Source organism: Aethalodelphis obliquidens, unplaced genomic scaffold, assembly GCF_003676395.1.
Source record: "Aethalodelphis obliquidens isolate GAN/ISIS:26980383/991018 unplaced genomic scaffold, ASM367639v1 scaffold22, whole genome shotgun sequence".
Lineage (NCBI taxonomy): Eukaryota > Metazoa > Chordata > Mammalia > Artiodactyla > Delphinidae > Aethalodelphis > Aethalodelphis obliquidens.
Window position 1 is genome coordinate 20,011,577 of NW_020837966.1, and position 20,283 is coordinate 20,031,859.

General features: G+C 40.0%; 1 protein-coding gene across 1 annotated transcript in view; it reads right to left on the reverse strand.

Annotated features, from left to right (window-relative positions):
* SHQ1 (SHQ1, H/ACA ribonucleoprotein assembly factor) overlaps positions 1-20,283 on the reverse strand; it is an 89,771-nt gene that overhangs the window by 33,950 nt on the left and 35,538 nt on the right. The window contains 2 exon segments of the mRNA XM_027121402.1: positions 2,136-2,256; positions 19,385-19,508. Of these exon segments, the coding sequence (XP_026977203.1) occupies positions 2,136-2,256; positions 19,385-19,508 (245 nt within the window).

Consider the following 20,283-nt stretch of genomic DNA (forward strand, 5'->3'; position numbering starts at 1 on the left):
ACTTCATTAACTCAGTGTAAGAATGACTTTGCTACCCATATTCCAGTAAGTTTTTGCCAAAGTAAATGTCTGACTGTAAAAATGGAGTGCTAGTCAGAATTTAGCACTTGCCTGGTATTTCAAATAAAATTTCACACAGTCATTATTATTATAATCAAAAACTTCAAATAGAGACTAAGAAAAATGCAGAACTATTTTAATACATAAAAATAAGGTGCTAGATTTCACTAATAAACTGTATGGGAAAGAAATAAAATAGAAGGTGAAAAGTAAGGAAGAAATTAATTATGGAAATTATGGACATTCACCACAGTATTATTAATTCAGAGCCAAGAAAGTTCACAGTAAAGATGATACTGGAAAGTTCAATTATGCTGTGCTTGAAAAATTAAGAATAAAATTAGAAAATTTGATTAAAATTAGGTTCTCTTACTTCAAGGGGGAGGGGAAAACAGCTGGGTTAGACTAGAGTTAAAACGTAACACACAAAGTGAAAACGACACAGCTTATTTAGGGATAGAAAAGTTACAGTCAAATTGGTAAAGGTGAAAATTTTTTTTCCAAAGTAATTTGAAGAGTTCCTGCTGGTTTCTCTCTTCTACCTGGCTCGCAATACATTAACATCTTTTTTTAAATTACTATTATCATAACAATGACTAGAAACCTAAGAATGTCGTTTTATTTCCTGCAACTTGAAACCCAGGGAAAAAAATTTTTTTAAGTGAAAAAAAGTCCTATTAATCCCCACATCAACTTGAGGGTGTATACCCTTCTAGTTCAATGAAATACGATCTTCTCTCTAGTCAATAAAGAATGCCACAAACAGAGGAAGGAGGCATTCACAGAAATGGGATCCTAGCACAAACGTCGATGCTCATTACATGCTTATAAAATCCTCACCCTGAAAGAAAAAAAGAAAAACCTAAACCCTCACAAATAGGCTATTTCAATTTAATTTTATTATGAAAACAACTGGAAATGGCAGCAGGGTATTCGATAAGCTCAATTAGCAGGAGGATCAAATGAAGTGATGACATACCATCATGACCTCAGGGGTTAAAGATGCAATTTTCCATCTGGCGAAATCTAGATTTCCAACTCGAATGTTGACACCACCTGCTGTATGTTATTGGCGATATCTTGAGCAGTCCCTAAGCATTTTGCTTACAACAGGTAGGGCCTCAAGTTTTTTTCTTATTTCACTCTGCAATACAATTGCTTCCCCATGAACAGAAATCAAAACTAAATTCTATATAATGGTTCACTCAAAACAGGCATTAAACGCCATCCTAAAGGATTCATTTACCAATCACACTAATAGTAAAAATATCATGATCATTTTTCTTCTAAGTCACAAATGATGTTGTGCCATCTTTTTCTCTAGCACCTAAGAATTATTCCAATCAAAGGCTCTCTTTGTATGTTCTCCGTTAACAGTCTCTTGCTACTAAAATGGATATTTTGGGCACGTCTGATAAGAATCAGGTCTATAGAACACCCTTTACAAAATGAAAATTCACTGCATTTTTAAACTTGATACGCTTTCTTGAGTGAGGCAATGGCAAACAATTAAAAAATTTTTTACATACCAGGTTCAAGGAGGCCATTTGTAAATGTTCAGACCCTTAGATACATTTTATTAGGCCCTGAAGACTTTCGTTCTTCTACTCTGAATAAAGGATTCTGTAAGCCAGAGATTAACCAAAGAGGGCACAGCTCTCGTTGTGATTACATTTGATTAGGTTTGTATCCTGTGATGTTTACACATATGCCTGCACACACACTCACATTCACACCCCACTGTAATTAAACCACAGACACAGGTTCAGATAGACCAGTCTTGAGATTTCACTGAGCACAGTCAAGAGCATAACACACAACTGTCAGTTTTAACACATATTTTCCAGGCGGTACCAATTTCTTTCTAGGAAAATTAACCTTTTTGTCATCTGCACCTCCTCCCTAAGCAACTTCACCAAGTTCCCTGTGCTGATACAGGACTTCTCAAATGTTTGGTACCTGTACGGGTTTGTCCCTGATTAAAACTTATCCTCCAGGTTATTTCATTTTCTTCCTCCCAGGTAAGTAGGTGTTCCGGAAATGGGAGCATGTAAAATTCGTAACTGAACACTTACTTGGCTTTCTGAATCCACACACAGTAGTCTGAGATGTAGAGATCGTTCAGAATGTAAGCTGGGTCATTTTCCTGGAAAATTTTGTGAATGTCCAGTAGGCACTTTAAAACTGCACTTTTACCTGAAGGAAATTGAAAAAAAATCAAATCATCCTCAAGGAAAAACATCTGATTTTTTTTTTAACTGAGAAATTCACACACTGAGGGGTAATATATTTATGGCAGCTCAGAGTTTTAATCATTTTTTGAATATTTTTCATATTCTTTTATTGCAAGAAATCATATCAGTACTATTAAGTCCAAACCTCTTTATTTCTTTCCTTAAGAATTATGAAAAAATCTTTATACTCTATTGTTATAGCTGATTAATTGTGGTTACCTTAAAAATAACATAAAACATGAGTAGGTACATTAAATGACAGGGAGAGAAGCTTCCTAAGTAAATGAGTATTTAAATGCATCATAACTTTAGATAATGTTCTTCTATTTCCAGCTTTCAAAATACCATGGAAAATTATATTTTAGTTTTCAAATGTCTCTATTTCTTACATCAACATTTTTTGTCAAGGAATTATCTAGTACAAACTTAAATTTTTTCACCTTGAAGAACTGAAGAAAACTCAGACTGAAAACTAAAATATCATAGCCCTACTTCAAAAACAAGCTGACAAAATCACTTGGAAAAAAAGCCATCAAATACTGAAGTCTTGTTCAACCTAATTACTTCCTCCTGGTTGTTAAATGAACCTAATTTTAATCCAAACCCAAGCCTACAAAAGGAATCGCACAACTCGACAACAATTCCCTAGGTGTTCCAAACTTCAAGACGGTCCCTGAAATTTATTAACCATAAGGCAAATGACTAAATCTACAGTAGTACCACTTCCTTAGATCTGTGAAATACGGCATTTTCAGTTTCACTGTTTTATTCTTATCTTTATAGTCCTAAAACGTGAAAATACTGTACATTGATTTCGTGAAGACACTGGATGTGCTCTCATCGACATTTCCCACTTGGCTTTTAGATATAATAAAAGGATCGTGAGCTACCTAATGACATCACGAGATGCCAAAACTGCTGCCACTAAATTTTTAACACAATTAACACTAGAAAGTGAGCTTCATAAGAGCAGGGACTTCTGTTTTATTTAGTCATTAATCCCCAATACCTAGAACAGAACCTTGTAGCAGTACATTTTCAATTGAAGTATTTTAAGGATGAATGAATGACACAGTAATCACCTGCTTAAAGGCTCACAATGTCTTGCATCCCCTAGCCTCACACACCAAGCCCTGACGATTTTTCTCTGGAAATGCCTCCTGTAGCTGCCCTTTCCCCACCACTCCCCGACCACCCATCCTCACTCATGCGGAGATTATAAATTCTTCCACGTCCCTCGGACTCTCTCCCGCTGAGCCCTCTGACATTGCATTTTGATGCACTGCTTTCATCAGGGCCCTCCTTGCGCTTGCTTTCAAGGCTCTGTGGACTTGTCCGTGGCCCATTGCTCAACTGCTTCCCCACACCTGGAAGGCCTTTTCCTCTCTGTTCCACCTGGAGGGATCCTAGCCTGCCTTCACAGCCCAGCTCAAGCCTTCATCCTGCAGGAAGCCCGGACTGACTTCCCTAATCGTCAGAGCTCTTACTAAACCCTGCAAAGGAGAGAAACGGAAAGGAAACTCGGCTGATTCTCCTCATAACCTCCTTTGCTCACTTCACAGAGGGAGAAACTGAGGCTCAAGGACCGTTAAGATACAGTGCCATTGAGTGGAGGGCCCAGGATCCAAATTCTTAATTTACTGACTCCCGAAGCTACCCGCTATGCTACCCATGTGTTCTTGGGCCATTCGGTCTACATCACGTTTTTATTATTTGAGTTAAGCAGGTAGTAAGTTCAAAACAGGGGCCATGTTTTTTTCAAAAATTTTCACTATGTGGCTTCCTCATACGCAGAGGGGAGGAATGTCAATAAACGCTCCACTGCTCAACGGGTTAAAAGAAATACTTAGAAGGCCTAAAACTACACTTGGTTAAGTCAAGGTCTTTGTGTCTTATCAAAGTGGCCCAGGGCAACTACGTGTAACGAAGAGTGGGGATCCCCCCACGCCCCAGGCCTAGAAGGCAGAGTCTGATGACAGGAGGAGAGAATACAATCAAAACTCACAAAACTATGAAACCAAGTTAGCCGTGTTATCCAAACAGAAAAAAATCAAGGGAGAACTAACTAAACTGTGAGAATTTTTGGAACAGTTTAAATTGCAACAGAGAAAAAATGTCAGGGCAAGGGTATGCCAATTTCTTACTTTCTCTCTCTCTCCCTCCCTCTCTCTCTCTCTCTCTCTCTCTCTCTCTCTCGCTTGTTTGTGGGAAGGGGGACAGGGGGGTTTATGAAAACTACTAACTTAAAGTTTTAAAAGTCAGCCATAGGTCTTTACCCAAAAAATAAACCATTCACTTGAAGCTTGTATAAGCTCCTCTATAGCGTGATGCCCCTGAATACTGCCTCTCGAGGACATGCCTTACTAACAGAAGTGGGTTAATAGAAAATCCAGGACTCGGAGCTGGGCCTCACAGCAAATAATTCAGCAAGTGAAGAAAAGGGGTAAGTATGCCAGCTTGGAGGGAGGTGTGAAAAGGAGCAGAGTGGGACTTAAAACAGGGTAGGTTTGGGGCACAACAGAAAAAGACCATTTAGGTGGAGCAGATGGTTCCAGGAGAAGAACAAAGGGAGTACACGGGCGAGCCTGGGAGAAGCCAGGCTGTGACAGAGAGCAGGAGATGAACGCAGTCAGGCAGGACGGTGGGGACAACACCTAAAGGCAGGTGTGCCCGGCAGCGACAGAAGACCCTGCACACCAGAGAGTTTTCTGAAAAGGAGTGTGGAATTAAGGTCACATATTTAATGAGAACCCATTGCAACCGTTACCTAATGAAATTAGAGGAGCTCTCTTCTGTTGCTAGATGGGATGCTGCCCGATTCATGAATCACTGAATAAAGCCAATTAAATCTTCAAATTAAAAAAAAAAATTCCTAGTTTCGTTTTGCAGACATGCCTAAAGTGAGGTTGCCCCTTGCTAAGGGCCACAGGCAAGCTGAAATCTTCCAGTTATCACAAAATAACAATAATAATAATAGCAACACCCAAAGTAATCAAATTTAAAGTGAAGCTGCATTGTACTTACATGTTTTGATCCCTATTTTCTTAAAAAAAAAAAAAGACAAATACACATGGAAAAAACTCTTAAACATAAACACCACACATGGGATTACAGTTATTCTTCTTTAAACTTTCCCCTATTTTCAAAATTCTGCACAATAAACATTTATCTATTTAACAAAAAGTCAGACATTCCTTACTACATAGCTAACCCTTGAAATACTGACAAAGAATGTTAAAATTTTTAAATTCCTATTTCAATTTTCTTTACCTTGTATTTTTGCACAACTGAGAAGCAATATTTAGATCAGGTGATTCTAGAAAATCACACGCGAGGCACTTTTGAAAGAGAAAGTTACGCATTCTTCCAAAGCTTGTGTTTTCATTCTCAAACTATTTTCAGTGTGCTATGTGACAAGTAAGTTAAAAGAAAAGTAGGCTCCCGGCAGCTGACACTCTAGAACAGAAAGTACATTAAAACCATCCTGCCCCCAACATTGTGTACTGTTACCCCAAGGCCATACTTGACCTCGTGTGTTCCCACCAAATCACCAGAGGTGACTACAGCACCAATAGATGATTACATTACAGCCAGGAAGCTCAGGAAGCATGCAGCTTTTTTTTTTTTTTTTTTATAACATCTCTCTTGCACTGACTGCTCCTTCTCTCAGGTTGCCAACCACTTATCCAACAGCTATCAGCGAAGGAAAGAGCTGGCCCTCCTCCAGGCTGTCACACAGCCAGTGGTTAGAAGGGGACTCAGTGTAACTGCCTCCTGTGGGGCTGTATCCAGTCATGGGCTCGTCACACATCCCATGCGCCTGAAAAACTGCTCAGGCCTAAATCTGAGAGATTCATTTCTGCTCAAAGGCACTGCAGGAAAGTGACCGTTTTTTGCCAGCTCACTGCCTGGTCCAGAGCAGGAAAAAGCAGGTACCTTGCACAGTAACCATGGTAACTATTTTCACCACAGAGATGCAATAACAGGCCTGTCCAAAGAGTTAGGGATTCTCTATGCTCAACCTCGTCCTCATTGAAGCCAACCCTATCCATGGAGCAAAGACTTCTGACACCAAGATCTCTCCAAGAGAGTCTAAAACCAGTGAAGGCAGTTTAAAACCAGTAACCTGGCCTATAAATGACAAGTGCCATGAACGTTTTACCTCAGGGAAAATGACTGTCTAATGACAACAGAGAAACACAGTAACAACACTAAAAAAAAAGGATGATAGGAACAAGCAGGTAGGCAGTAAACAGTATCTAACACAGTCTCTGGCTACGCATTCTCCAGCTTTTATTTAAAGGGAACGTAAACTAAGAACAATGCGCTTTCCTGTTCTGGACAGATGCGGCATCTCAGGTTAATATATCTTAAACCAGAGACGAGATTGAGCTGTTCTAAAGTAGAATCCACTAGCTATTTGAAATCTTCCTATTAGCCGATGAGGTTTGGCCATAATCGCTCACTGACAGACTAAGCTCATGGTTGAAGGCTCTTAAGAAATGGCTCCCATCTCTAGGAGATTAAAAGGATAGTGGATGTTTCCACTGGCTAAAAGCCAGCATAGAAAAAAAATAATAAAAACTGCTAACTCTATATAGCAAGAGCTGAATTTCTTTTCAACTCTTGGTACATTATAGCAATGATATGGCTGTGGTTTTCAGGGTAGCTATTTCTGTCCTTGAAAGTCTGAGCCATACAAGACAAGAAGCCAAAAAGAGTAAAGGAAAAAGAGGTGGTTATTCAAAACACCTGGAGGAAAGCACTGCTTGGTCTTCATTTGTAAAATCATCTCAAAACGAAAGCCAACAGGGCTATCATCCTAAAATGCATAACTCAGTAGATATCTGGCTAGAATTCTGGGATTTTTGATGAGACCACATTATCAGGAGGGATAATTCATGAATTATTCTTAACATTAATTTTCAGAGATCATCTGACCATAAAGAGATGACAGAAGAACTGTGTCAAATTAATCCAAGTTAAGAGAATCGAAGTGTGGTAATTTGCTTCAATATCAGGCCCTGTTAGGAAGTAGCATAAAGTCCAGTCCCTAACAATTAACACAAACATGCGTTAAATTTAACTTTATGAAAGCTTCTCAGTCTGTTTAGTATTTTTATCCTCAACTTCCTCAGATCCCATTTAAGCTCTTACATTTTGGGGCTGTAGTAAGAAACAAATACTGGAAGCCATGATAGTTGTTATTTTGAGCACAAATTCACAGCCCTAAATAAATTTTTAGATTCTTTTTTGTTATTAAAATTACATATACTGTCTGTATAGCCACAAACAAAATCAACACAAAGCAAACATACACTCTGTAAGTGTTCCCTCTGCCTGCAATGCACAAACCTCAACCCAAACCTAACTTACCATCAAGTCTCACAAGGAGCATATACTTCCTTAGGAACTGGCTTCCCACTCACCCAACCCCTACCCCGACCCAAGCCGGTTTGAGTTGCTCCATAACGCCTGCCACACTGTCCCTTACGGTAGTTAACAGCTACCCACTTCCGCTGCACCAAGTACTCTCCATACACTGCATCATTTAACCCTACTAAGGTCGGTGACCTCCTGCTCATTTCATACATGAGGAAACTGAGACTCAGTGTAATGAAAGAGTTGGCCAAGATCACAGCTGGGAAGCAACAGTCAGGATGAAAACAGGTACATCTGCCTCCCAGCCACTGCGTAATATATAGCGTCACTATTTATCACATTGTGTGGCAACCTCCTTGACAGGAAAGAACACGGCTTCTCATCTGTCTTCCCGGGTCTAGAACAATGTCTGGCAAACTGTAGGATCCTGTTCAGTAAAGACTGGCTGTTAATGTAGCCTGGCTCACACAGAACCTAAGTTTAAAAGCACCTGGTCAAATTACTCAGTTAACACGTACTAGTTGTAACACCTTTGTGATCTGTACACTTAAGCCACGATGTCATGACAGATGTGGGCTATACAATGGGCTTGCCTCTCCTTTTTATTTCTATTCCCTGACAAGAAGAGGATGTAGCTGTGCCAACTTTCTTCTATCACCACACCATCAGAAGTTCAAATAATGAATTTAACCCAAGGCTGCTTTTTGCCTTTTCTGCTCTAACAATCCCTGCCAGATTTGCTGGTTTGAAAGGACAGCTTGGACATTCACTCTATCCTCCTCCTTAAGTCACCTGTCAAAGCAGTGGTTGTGTCAGTTTAGAAATACATGGCCGGATGTCATCAAAATTACATAATGGCAGCATGACTAATTTTTCTTCAGACAGTTAAGAGTGAGGCATCCAAGTTCAAGGTAGAACATTAAAAAAGAAAATCCCATCTATACAGTAAGTATAAAAGTAGAAAGGTTAAAAAGTTGAACATGCACGGAAAAAAGCTCTTGGAACAGTTGCAATGTAGACCTGAATTAAAAACAAAAAAATCCATAAGCACCTAAAACTTCTTAATTCTGTGGATAAAATTTTATTTCAACTATTCTACCTTATGAATACAGCATGTATCTCAATGCCTGGTAGCTCAATTTAAAATAAATTCTTTGCATTGCTCCTTTAATTAAGACTATTATACTTCATTTTCCCAGGAGCTATTATTTAATATGAAAAGTTCTGACTTTTTTTTTTTGGAATTAGCTTAGTTTCCAGTTGGGAAAACTAAGACTGTACATGCAGTCAGAGAGAAGAAACATATAGGAAGAAAGACAACTGGACTCCTTAAGTGGCTCACAAAGGGGAAAAACAAACCCAGTCCGACCAGACTTACGAGTCCCTTTTGGTGATGGGAAATACTGACCAGGTCAAGGTAAAAGGAAAAAAACCAAAGCCTTTCGACACCCTCACTGTATCACAGTTGAGAATGTCTGTGATGGCTGAATGGTTTACATACTGGGAGAACTGAGTTACGCTTCTTCACATTTTAATCAGTGTACTGGAAACAGAATCTAGTAAAGATGATTACATATCTCTATCTACATGTAAGTTTAATTTATATTAAAAAGTTACATAAAAACTTTGATTATGAAATTAAGGTCTTAGAATTCTAGTCTCAAAATTCTAAAAGGCTAAAGAAAGATCATTAAAAAGCTACACATAAATAATCTTGTGCGGTTCTTAGCTAATTTCTTTACAAAGTAAAAATAACAATGGTAACTCTTGCACTGTGGAACAGTTGTACAGCCCAGAATCTGCTTGCCTTGGTGTCATTTCTTAGCTGTTTGGTACTTAATCTGAATCTGTTTCCAGGTCTGTAGATGGAGAGGGGAAATTCTTCAGAATTGCTGTGGGAATTGAGCGAGACAAGGACATGTAAGCACTTTACAGATGACAAGGGAAGGAGGACATCAGGTCATATGGGATCAAGGGTCCCGGGACTCCCCTGACTAGCTCCTACCCTTCTACCTGCAAAGCACGTGCCCACGTACTCCTTCCTCCTCCGCACCACTGCTGGCACCCCAGTCCAGACCCAGTAGGTGTCCCCAAACTACTCGGCTTCAGGTGAGAATGGCGGTCTCCTCTATTCTCCACACCTCAAATCTCACCCCCTGCAATGACTTGGTGTTTCTGCCAGATCAATGTGACGCCATGGGCCTGTCACAGACCCCAACGCCAGACTCTGCAGTGGTCCCTCACTGAATAAGACCTAGTCTCCTCAGAGGAAGACAAATCCTGTATGGTGTCACTTATATGTGACATCTAAACAATACAACAAACAAAAGACACACACTCGCAGACAGAGAGAACAAACTAGTGGTTACCAGTGGGGAGAGGGAAGGGGGAGGGGCAAGATGGGGTAGGGGGGCGAGAAGTACAAACTATTAGGTATCAAATAAGCTACAAGGATATATTGTACAACACGGGGAATATGGCCAATATTTTGTAATAACTGTAAATGGAACGTAACCTTTAAAAATTATAAAAAAAAAAAAATCAGAGCCAGTCTCCTTAGGAAGCACTGCAGGCTCTCCACCGTGCTCCCCAACACACCACTCCCGCCTCTTCCTTCAACTCCCCTCACAGCCCAGGCCTCCAGACAAAGCAGAATATTTGTCATTTCTTAACGTGTAACTCTTTTCTTTTCCTCTCCCTGATTTTCTTTACTTTCTGCTTTCTCAGGAAATACCTTCCTCCACTTCTTTTCTAAATCCTACACATTCTTGAAGTAATAAGGGCCGTGCACCTCACGCATCAGGCTGTTTGCTTCTGCCCTGTCTAGCCCCTCCCCTCCCCCGTATCAAAAGCACCCTTTGGAGTCCGAGTGAGGAGGCATGGTACTGGAATCCGGGGACTCATCCCCTTCACCTGGACCAGGCTAAGCTGAGGAGGGTAGCAATACAAAAGCAAGTAGAAAGAGAGGTAAGGGATCTGGGTTTTGTTCTGTTCTGCTTTTTTAAGGTTCCTGGTCATAGTCACTTAAGAGAATGCAGGACCTCTACCTCCTTCCCCACCTCATCTTGGAGCCCACACCAGGGGGAGACTGGGTCTCAAGCTGCGACGGAAGGAGCAGAGACCCGGTACAAGGCCTCACTGCAGCTGGAAACGGGCAGGACCAAGAGGGTGTGAGAAATCAGGCTGGCACTTAGTTTGCTCTAGAGTCGAAATCATAAACTGATGGCCCACACAGGCTGACCTGGGTGCCCAGACATGCCATGGCTCTTATAGTATCACATTAAATCTTGACATCATTGTTCACATTCAAACTTTTGAGCAATTTTATATTAAAGATCATGACTTTCCACTTCTTTTTAAGTCCCTAAAGGTGGCAACTCTACATATCCACATGGCAACAACAGGCTACCGATGGAGCATGTATGTCTCCAGTTCACACAGGCCTCATTGCTCCCATGTTTCTTCAACTCTGCCACCCTCATTCATTCGCCTGCTTGGCCAAGCAGGCATCTCTGTTTCTCCTAATGTTGAAGGACCTACTCTAACAGGAACAAACTAGTTCAGGTCTGTCTCATCCTGTGGGGAGGACAGAAACAGCTGACAGGATCCCCTTCAACACTGGCTACTACCTGGAACGGAAGGCAGCCAAAGACTTTGGCTCACTCGGAGAGGGCTCCCCTCCAATCCCGTACACAGCTGACCCTTGAACAACGAAGGGATTAATCCGCATGTAACTTATAGGCAGCCTCTGTATCTGCAGTTCCACCCCATCCACAGATTCAACCAACCACAGACACTGTAGCACTACAGTGTTTCCTACGGAAAAAAATCCACCTAGGAGTGGACCTGCCCGTGATCAAACCCACGTTGTTCGAGGGCCAACTTCAGGTATACCTATAGCAAGGGGAGGCACATTTTTTCTCTGAAGAGTCAGAGAGTAAATATTTTGCCTTTGCAGGCCACATAATCTGTTGCAACTACTCAACTCTGCCACTGTATCACAAAAGCAGCCATAAACAATACCCAAGTGAAGGAGGATGACTGTGTTCCAATAAAGCTTTATTTCTGGGCACCAAAATTTGAAGTTCATATAATTTAAATGTGTCATGAAATACTATTTTCCTTTTGATTTTTTTTCAACATTTGAAGACGTAAAAAGCATTTTTAACTCACAAGTCATACAGCACGGATTTGGCCTGTGGGTGGTAGTTAAGGTATTTTCTTAAGGGATTTTTCTCCTTTGTATATTACAAATCCTTATATTTTGTATACTATCTTTTGTCTTATCATTCCTGTTACACAATAAACTCAAGAGCCAAGGTCAAGTCATATATAGTCTCATAACTCTTTGATGATTCTCCTTTAATGCCTTGCACTGAGAAGGGATTTGATCTGTGTCTGTTGAATAAATATCTGCTTGCTTGTTACTTTTCAGTATTAATTCCTATTGAAAGAAACCCTAACTTGCAAAAATAGGATTCTTCCATGATTTCCATTTGACATATAAAGTATTATTCAACTTACTTCATCTAGGTCTCAGTATCACCATGCAACAGGACTTTCACTCATTAGGGTAAATAAAATATTTTCTCTTTGTTCTCCCAAATTTGTCTTAAATATATACATTTTCCTGCCTTTATCCGCTTACTTAAAGAACGTAAACTTAGTTACTTCCTTAAAAAAAATAGATCAATAAAAAATATCTCTAAACTGACTTTAGATTTATTAAAAGAGGCACTAACCAGAGAAGTTTTTTTTTTTTTTTTTTTGCGGTACGTGGGCCTCTCACTGCTGTGGCCTCTCCCGTTGCGGAGCACAAGGCTCCGGACACGCAGGCTCAGCGGCCATGGCTCACGGGCCCAGCCGCTCTGCGGCATGTGGGATCTTCCCAGACCGGGACACGAACCCGTGTCCCCTGCATCGGCAGGCGGACTCCCAACCACTGCGCCACCAGGGAAGCCCCCAGAGAAGCTTTTTTAAAAGCCATAATATCAAACCATGTAACTAACCTCCTGGGGGTTCTTTTACACCACTCAGCTCAGAAACTGCAGAAATTAACAAAAAATCTTATATAAATAGTACAGGAAATACAATGTAGATTTAAATTGGATATATGTATATATATATGCGTATATATCTATATCTATACACGCACACACATATATGTAAATATTTAAGAGATCAGCAGTGGATTTTGAGCCATCACCCACCCGTAAGATACTTTAAGTGATTTTTTTGGAGCAGAATAACCATAAGATCTTAATCATCTGTGGCAATTAAAAGGCATTTGTAAACCATACAGGAAATGCTGCCCCCTAGAGAGTATTTTAAGGGAACAAAGAATGTTTTATACAAATGTAATAACCCAGAGATTACGACGTGAGCAATCGAAAAAAATTTCAGAGATTAACAGGCTCCTTAGAGGAAACAAGTGTCTATGGAGTTGATCGGAATTTGATTTTGCTCCCTTTAATGTTTATGCACATACACAGCATCCTTCCATACAAAAGTGTATGTATAAACCCACAAATGCTCTGGGGGTAAATAATACAGATAGATACCAAGAAGGTGCCAATTTAAGACTGGGAACCCAGATTTAGGCTCTGATGAAGAGGTGTGAGTAAAAGAAATCTGCTTTGCCTGGTGGAAGAAACCCAGGAGAGTGAGGCCAAAGACTGGCACATGGGGACCTCCCAGCAGAGTCCTCCTCTTTCCCACACACGTTCCAGCTGCAGCTCCCACGCACCAGGGCTCAGAAGCCCCTCCTTTCTTAGGTTAGCTGGTATGCAAGTAAGCAGTCAGCAAAAGCAGGTACCAAAAGTACTTCAATATTTGATCTGAATTCCACGCTACTGAAATTTCCTGAAAGCACTACGGTTGTTCCATTCTTTGAGACATTTTGTGATGGGGAATTGACTAGGAAATGAAAAGTTCAAGCACAATTTAGAATGAAGAAGAACACAGAAAGAATTATCATCTCCTGGCTGGGGAGCAGGGAATTAAGTGATCATATTAGGGAAGCAGAGAAATCAATTCTGGAGACCAGCTGACTCAGGTAGGAAAGGAACTGTCAACTAGTTTTAGAGGCTGCAGAGCAAATCTCAGGGTCAGAGAGCCTGTAACTCCCAAGTTTCACTGATGAAATCATGCTCCTCTATGAACTGCCTCATGCCCCGCACTCACAATATTTAGAACACTTCTCCTACTCCTATGTCCAGTACTACCCACCCTTCAAGTGCCAATTCAAATCTCATGTCCCAAATGAAGCTTCCTCTGATCCCCAATGAAATGTCACCTCTCCCTGTTTTGAACTACTTAGCTGGCATTTCGTGTAAGGTGCTCACCACTGCCTACCCTGGATTTTACATTTGTGATGGACATCTTAGCTCCCCTACTCACGCAGGTGCTCCCAAACACAGTACAGGAATCTAATTCAGCTTTCTGCTGCTCTTCGTATGTACAGGGCGCTTTGTACGTAATAAATAGCTTTTTAGTAGGTACTGACAAAATACCTACTGAATGAATAAATAGATGGACGCATCAACCAATGTACAAGTACTTCAGAGCAACAGGAAATTGAGGAGCCGATAATCTGAAGTCAAATAAGGCAGAAGCTCCCCTCTGTAGGAGGTTAAATGTCTTACGTGACTTAAAGCTCAGCCAATTTTCCTGGCTTTATGTTTTCGCCCGCTGTATTTCTGCTTTGAGCTACTTATTACGAATGTAATTTTTTTTTTAAACCTGGTAGCTGTGTTATTCCAGGGCCCCCATTAGAATTTTAAGTTCTCTGAGTGCGAGTCGCATCCTTCCTGCTCGCTCCTGGATCTTCAGACCCAGCTCAGCACCTTCACATAGCAAGTGCTCAACCAACACTTGTTGAATAACCCTCAAAATCATTTTACATAATGCACTTGAGGAAAAACTAAAAGGTCTAATGGTTCCTTAAAATGTCCCTAATAGAGAAGCCACAAAAATGAAATACAGATGAATGTCAACACCGAAAACTCCTAGTGATTTCATCTTCTAGTTTTCAAGTTAGAGTAATCTTTACAATTCAATTAAAAAGCAGCATTTGGACTTTTGACTAAATAGAATTCAAACACTAAAAACAAACTCATCTTCCAGGTTGCGTGAGGACTCAGAGCTCACACAACATACTGGCCATAGCTCAGTTTCTTGAACTATCATTTTCCTTAAAGGAAAAGATCAGCCCCCAAGTCCTGTGCTGTGGTTCTTTTCTTTCACATTGATTGTGTTATTGCAACTATCTACAGAGGAGGTTAGTAAAGCAGTCATTTCTGAAAAATTGATTATTGAGCCCAGTGAGACTAATATGTAAGGGTTATTAATTGTATGAAGTAATGCCAGTTTTTACTTGGTAACAATAACTAATCTTCAGAAGCCTGTTTCTTAGGTTATGGTCTGCCATGCAGCCACTAGGCATCAGACCCCAAATGTTCATGGAAAGGCAGGTTTCTGTTTAGCCCTAAAAACAAAACAGAACCAGAAATAATAATAATAATACCTTCAAATGTGTGTTTTCATTAGCCAAAAAAATTTATACAACTGTCTGAACAAAAAGTATAATATTTTCTACAAAATGGTGAATAGGGGTTAAGAGTCCAGACTTAAATAAACAAAGATCACAACATGTACAAAGAGAGACCACAGGACGGTGAACCCCCAAGTACTCATCACCCAGCTTCAGCAAGTACCAACTCGTGGCCAGCCTTGTTTCCTCCACACCCTGCCCACTTTCCCCCGACCCACTGTGGATTATTGTGAAGTGAATCCTGGCTTCATATAATTTCCTTTACTATAACTATTTCAACACTTCAAAGGGCACAGACTTTGAGTCAGACAGACCAGGCGTCCAGTCCAGGCTCCGCCAACTCCTAGCTGGGTAACCCTGGGCAAGTAGAGTGAACTTCCTTGAGCTTGTCTTCTACCTGCAAAATGGAGACAGAAATCCCGACTTCTCAGGAAGACAGTGTGGATGAAATGAGGAACTGAGCCTAGCGCTGGCACACAGAAAGGAGTCAACAGGGCGCTGCAGCTAGAATGCCTACTGTGCTAGCACGTTAAGGCAGGACTCTCTCTGACTCACTTCCAATAAGGCTCACAAAGGACAAAAGAGATATCGAGTGTTCCCATATAGTAACAAGACATGCTAAAACCCTCTGGGCTAAGCTTGTAGAGACACTAACCAAAAACTGATTTATGACCCCTTAGAACAATATTCACCACTGGGAATTTAAGTGTAAAAAGGTCCAGAAAGTCTCTTCGGATAAGGTCGCTGGAGCGCTATGGGGTTTCTACCACCACTCAGGAGGAAGAGGAGAAGGTACTTTCCTACCACCTTAAACCCCCAAGAGAAAGGGGGTTTTGTGGGGGAACCCTGGAGAACGTAACCTACCTGGCCCGGAAGCTGTGGGGATATAAAGCCTGGTGTCTGACCCGAACCTGATCACAGGCCCCCAGGGAGAAGCATGAAGGAACAGCCCGCGGCCGAGTGGAGGGCAGCTCTGGAAGCAAGCAGTGCTCTGCAGCAGGGCAACGGGCCCCTCGCCACTGCTGGCTTCCCAACCTGACGCAGGCCCGAGCTGGGGAAGGCAAGATTTATTTTTTTAATCAAGTTCAAAGGAAACACTTTGAGTACTGAAATCAGACTCCTCTTATAATCTAAAGCAATAGAAAAAGTTACAGAATATCATATATTATAGGATATACGTGTGTGATGTGATATTTATAGGATACATATTCCATCCAGAAACAATCAAAGAAAGACTCCACAGAATGAGCTCAAAGGGAGGAACGGGGAGAAAAAATTAAGTTTTTCCCCTTTTACCCCTTGAAGTTTAGCCCTTTCAATCTAACAGTTACATTATATGTTCAACAGCGGCACAAGAGTATAAAAGAAGAGTAGAGAATCCCTTTAGAAAGCTGAATGAAACGTAGACCGGAGTACAAACGGTAAGTTGTATAAACAATGTATAATCAAATACTAAACTATGTCACTTCTAAAGAGAATAAAATTTCTTAAAACATATTAGAAAAGCTGCTCTCTTTTGATTCCTTTTGTTCATTGATTTTTCAGTGAGTAACAGCACCTAAGTGATGCTTCCATGAAGGATTCTTCCCACTCTTCCCCAAAGAATGGAACAAGGAGGAGGAAGTGAAAATTGCTAAAGAGACAGGAACAGATAGAAAAAATGGGGGTGATCATGTGCCCCAAGAATATCAATTCAGGGAGCGCAATTCCACATGCAAGGCCCTATGTTAAGCACTAAAATAACACTTACAGGGACAAAGTAGGTTATCTGGCCTTGCAGGAATTTGAGCGAGACATACGGTAACAGTGAGATGAATGTACAGTCTTCCGGGGTGGGGAAGGTACAGCAGAGAGAATGGAAAATTGAAAATAGCCGAAGGCCCAGTAAAGAATCTTTGTAAAGGCCTCTGTGAAGTCACGTAAAGCCAAGTCATGGCTGTTTAAAAACTTAGCTCTCAGTCAACCTTCTGTGGATTCTGACACCAGCCTTCCTTCATTGGTTCTGGAAGCGTGTTTCACTTGAGGTTGGTATTTCTTCTGGGGCAAGACTTATTTATTACTTTCAACTATGGAAGCACTATACTGACCTTTATAATAAAAGTGTGATCACTCTTTTGAATTATAAGTAGGCACGAATTCATTCTTGGAAAACATTAAATGCCAAACCAGAGCTACCTGCACTTAAATTATAAGGTGTCTAAACAACTGAGACTCTTCCATGGCATTAAAGGCATCCCAGTGTCACCCACCTGTATGAACAAAGGTTTCAATCCTCATCCAGAACTTGCCATCCCCTTAGCTTATGGTGTGAACTCTAGACAATCCAGCTCTCTGTTTCAGCGCTAACGAGCCACAACCTAAATTAGCCACAGAACATACTGTGCATGATTTATAGAGGGTTGGTATTCATTTTCAGCGCGCTACCTCAGGTTTTCTGTTGCTATTACAACACAGCTGATAAGCCTATTTTTTGTCAGATAGATAATGATGGAAAGTTAAGTCTAAATTTTCAATTTCAACCTACTAAAACTCTGAGTAATTGACTACAGTGTAAGTCAAGGCAATCAAATTTATTTTTGGTTATGAATCACAGAACTGCTTACTTTTCAAATAAAAATGCAGAGAACTAGATTATTTCCCAGAATGAAAAGTAACAAGTAAGAGGGTGTGTGTGCACGCGTGTGTGTGCACGCACATGCACATGGGGGTTTTGCCAGTTTTCCATCTCGAAGCCACGATATAACAAGATAATCACCAACTGCATTCTCACTGTTTAAATCTATGAATAATGCGCAGATAATCTAGCATGACCTAAACAAGAAATTAACTGTGATGTAACTCAAGTTCAACAATCAGTCATTTACAGTAGATTAATTTTTCAAGGTAATTTTTGCAGTTCAAAAAATATCCTGGACAGAAGGCAAGAAGAAAGAACATGCAAAAAAAAAAAAAGCAGTTTGTTTCCCACTGTTAAAGAAGACAGATTCCTCAAAGGTAGTAGCTCTGCTGTCCTATAATCAACAATCCTTTAAAATAAAATACGGCCAGTCTGAACCAACAGGATTAATAAAAAAGTATCTTCCATTTAACTATGATTCACTTTTACAATTATTATCTACTTTGAAAGAATCTACTTCAAACATGACTTTTTCCCCCAGAGCAAGAAGACTATAGGTTACACAGAAGTCAAAGAAAAACCGAGATAAACCTCTAGGAGGGACAAAACATTAGAGATGGGATTCTTCCCGTTAGGCCAATGAAGTCACCTAGATATAAAGGAAAGAACTTCTTCCTTTCTTTCTCCTTCTTATCCTCAAGTCTGAAAACTAAACCCCCAGAAGCATTTTTATCTAAGGACAAAGAAATAAGACTCTCGGAGGAAAAATACAAGAAACGACCATAAAGTACAGCAAGTGACTTTTGAATAAATGTGCCAGAATTAAGACATGCAAGTGGATGTCGCCCCTTCAAAGTCATCACCTTGGAAACTATATACTTAATCCAATGATGCTGTTATAGGCACTTCGGAATTTGTTTCAGAGCTTAGAATTTGCCACATCCTTAAAAATAGCAAATATCTGTCTTTTCGGGTTTGATATAGCAATAGTCAAAAGTCCTCAGAGTAGCTGTGCTTTCTTTGCAAAGCCTTTCCTGATCTCCCAAGTCCAGGTTCCATGCCCCCTCCTATGATCACTCTCCTTCCCCCAGCAGAGAACTTTTCACTCAATGTTGGAATTGCTTACTTACTTACCAACCGTCACCCTGGCAAAACCATAAACTTCATAGGAGCAGGGAACTTATTTATTATTATACCCACAATCCTAGAATAATGCCTAGAAAATTATAGGCATCTGAATGACACAGAAATACTGCACGTTACAATCTACTATAACACAAGATGGTTTGGAAAACTGTCTCTATTTACCCTTCCTACTCCTCTCTGAAAAGAGTACCATACTTCTCTGTGTGATTATACACCTATATGGAGGGACTATTACTTTATACAATACCTGGGAGGAAAAGGGGTTGGATGGGATGATTTTCATTACTTCTTTTTGTATGGGAAAAAAAAAAAGCAAAAATCATGATTATAGCCTCACAGACTAAAAGTCTTTAACTTTTCACTCTCAAATTTGCAAGCATAATAACATCTTACCTAGCTGCAACATCTTTATAGTGTCTCTGTAGGCTTGCATCACCAGCTTGAAATGGCGGTAAAGTGGATAGCACAAAACTCTTCTTCCAAAAGACACCAGGATTTCATGAACATTAGTCCAAGTCTGTGAAGTATCATTTAAATGAGTAATCGTTTCCATATTACACAAAACAAAAGCACACAATGAAATGTAAAACTATTCTCAATTAAAAACTAAGTTTGGATCAACATGAAGCCAAGTGGAAGACAAATACAAAGCCATGAAGTGAGACTCTTTCTGTAAACCTTACAATAAAATTTTTATCTCAGTCTTTGTAATTTCTCATACTTTATCAACGTATCACAAATGCTCCTTAGAAATCACATACGTAGCAGGAAAGTTTTAAAAAGTCTTTTAAGAATTACCAATATGAATGTAAAACACATGGCACTAACAAAATACAGATGCACATAAAAGACATTTCTAAATGATATATGTTTCATGTTTTTGTCTTTTAGGACCATTCGAGATAATGCAGATGAAAAATATAGAACTCTTTAGTGAAGTGTGTTCTCAGTTCCCCCTTCCCCCTCTTTTGATTTTTTGCTTTTTTTTGCGTTTTTTTGCTTTAGGCATGAGTAATACATGGTATTTACTTCAGTAATTTGCTTTCACTTTTCAAAGAGAAAACTACTCATTTCTGGAAAAAAGGCTTTATCCTGAATGGTAATGGTTAATGGTAATGATACCATTAACAATGCAAAACTTACCAAAAACACTAAACAAAGGCAATTTTCTACAAAATTGTTTTTTAATTCGGTTTTGATTAAAAATGCATTAAAAATGTAACCCACATATAAAAATTAAAATATAAAATTAAAAGTAAGGGAGTATACATCACTTCCATGTATTTTCATCC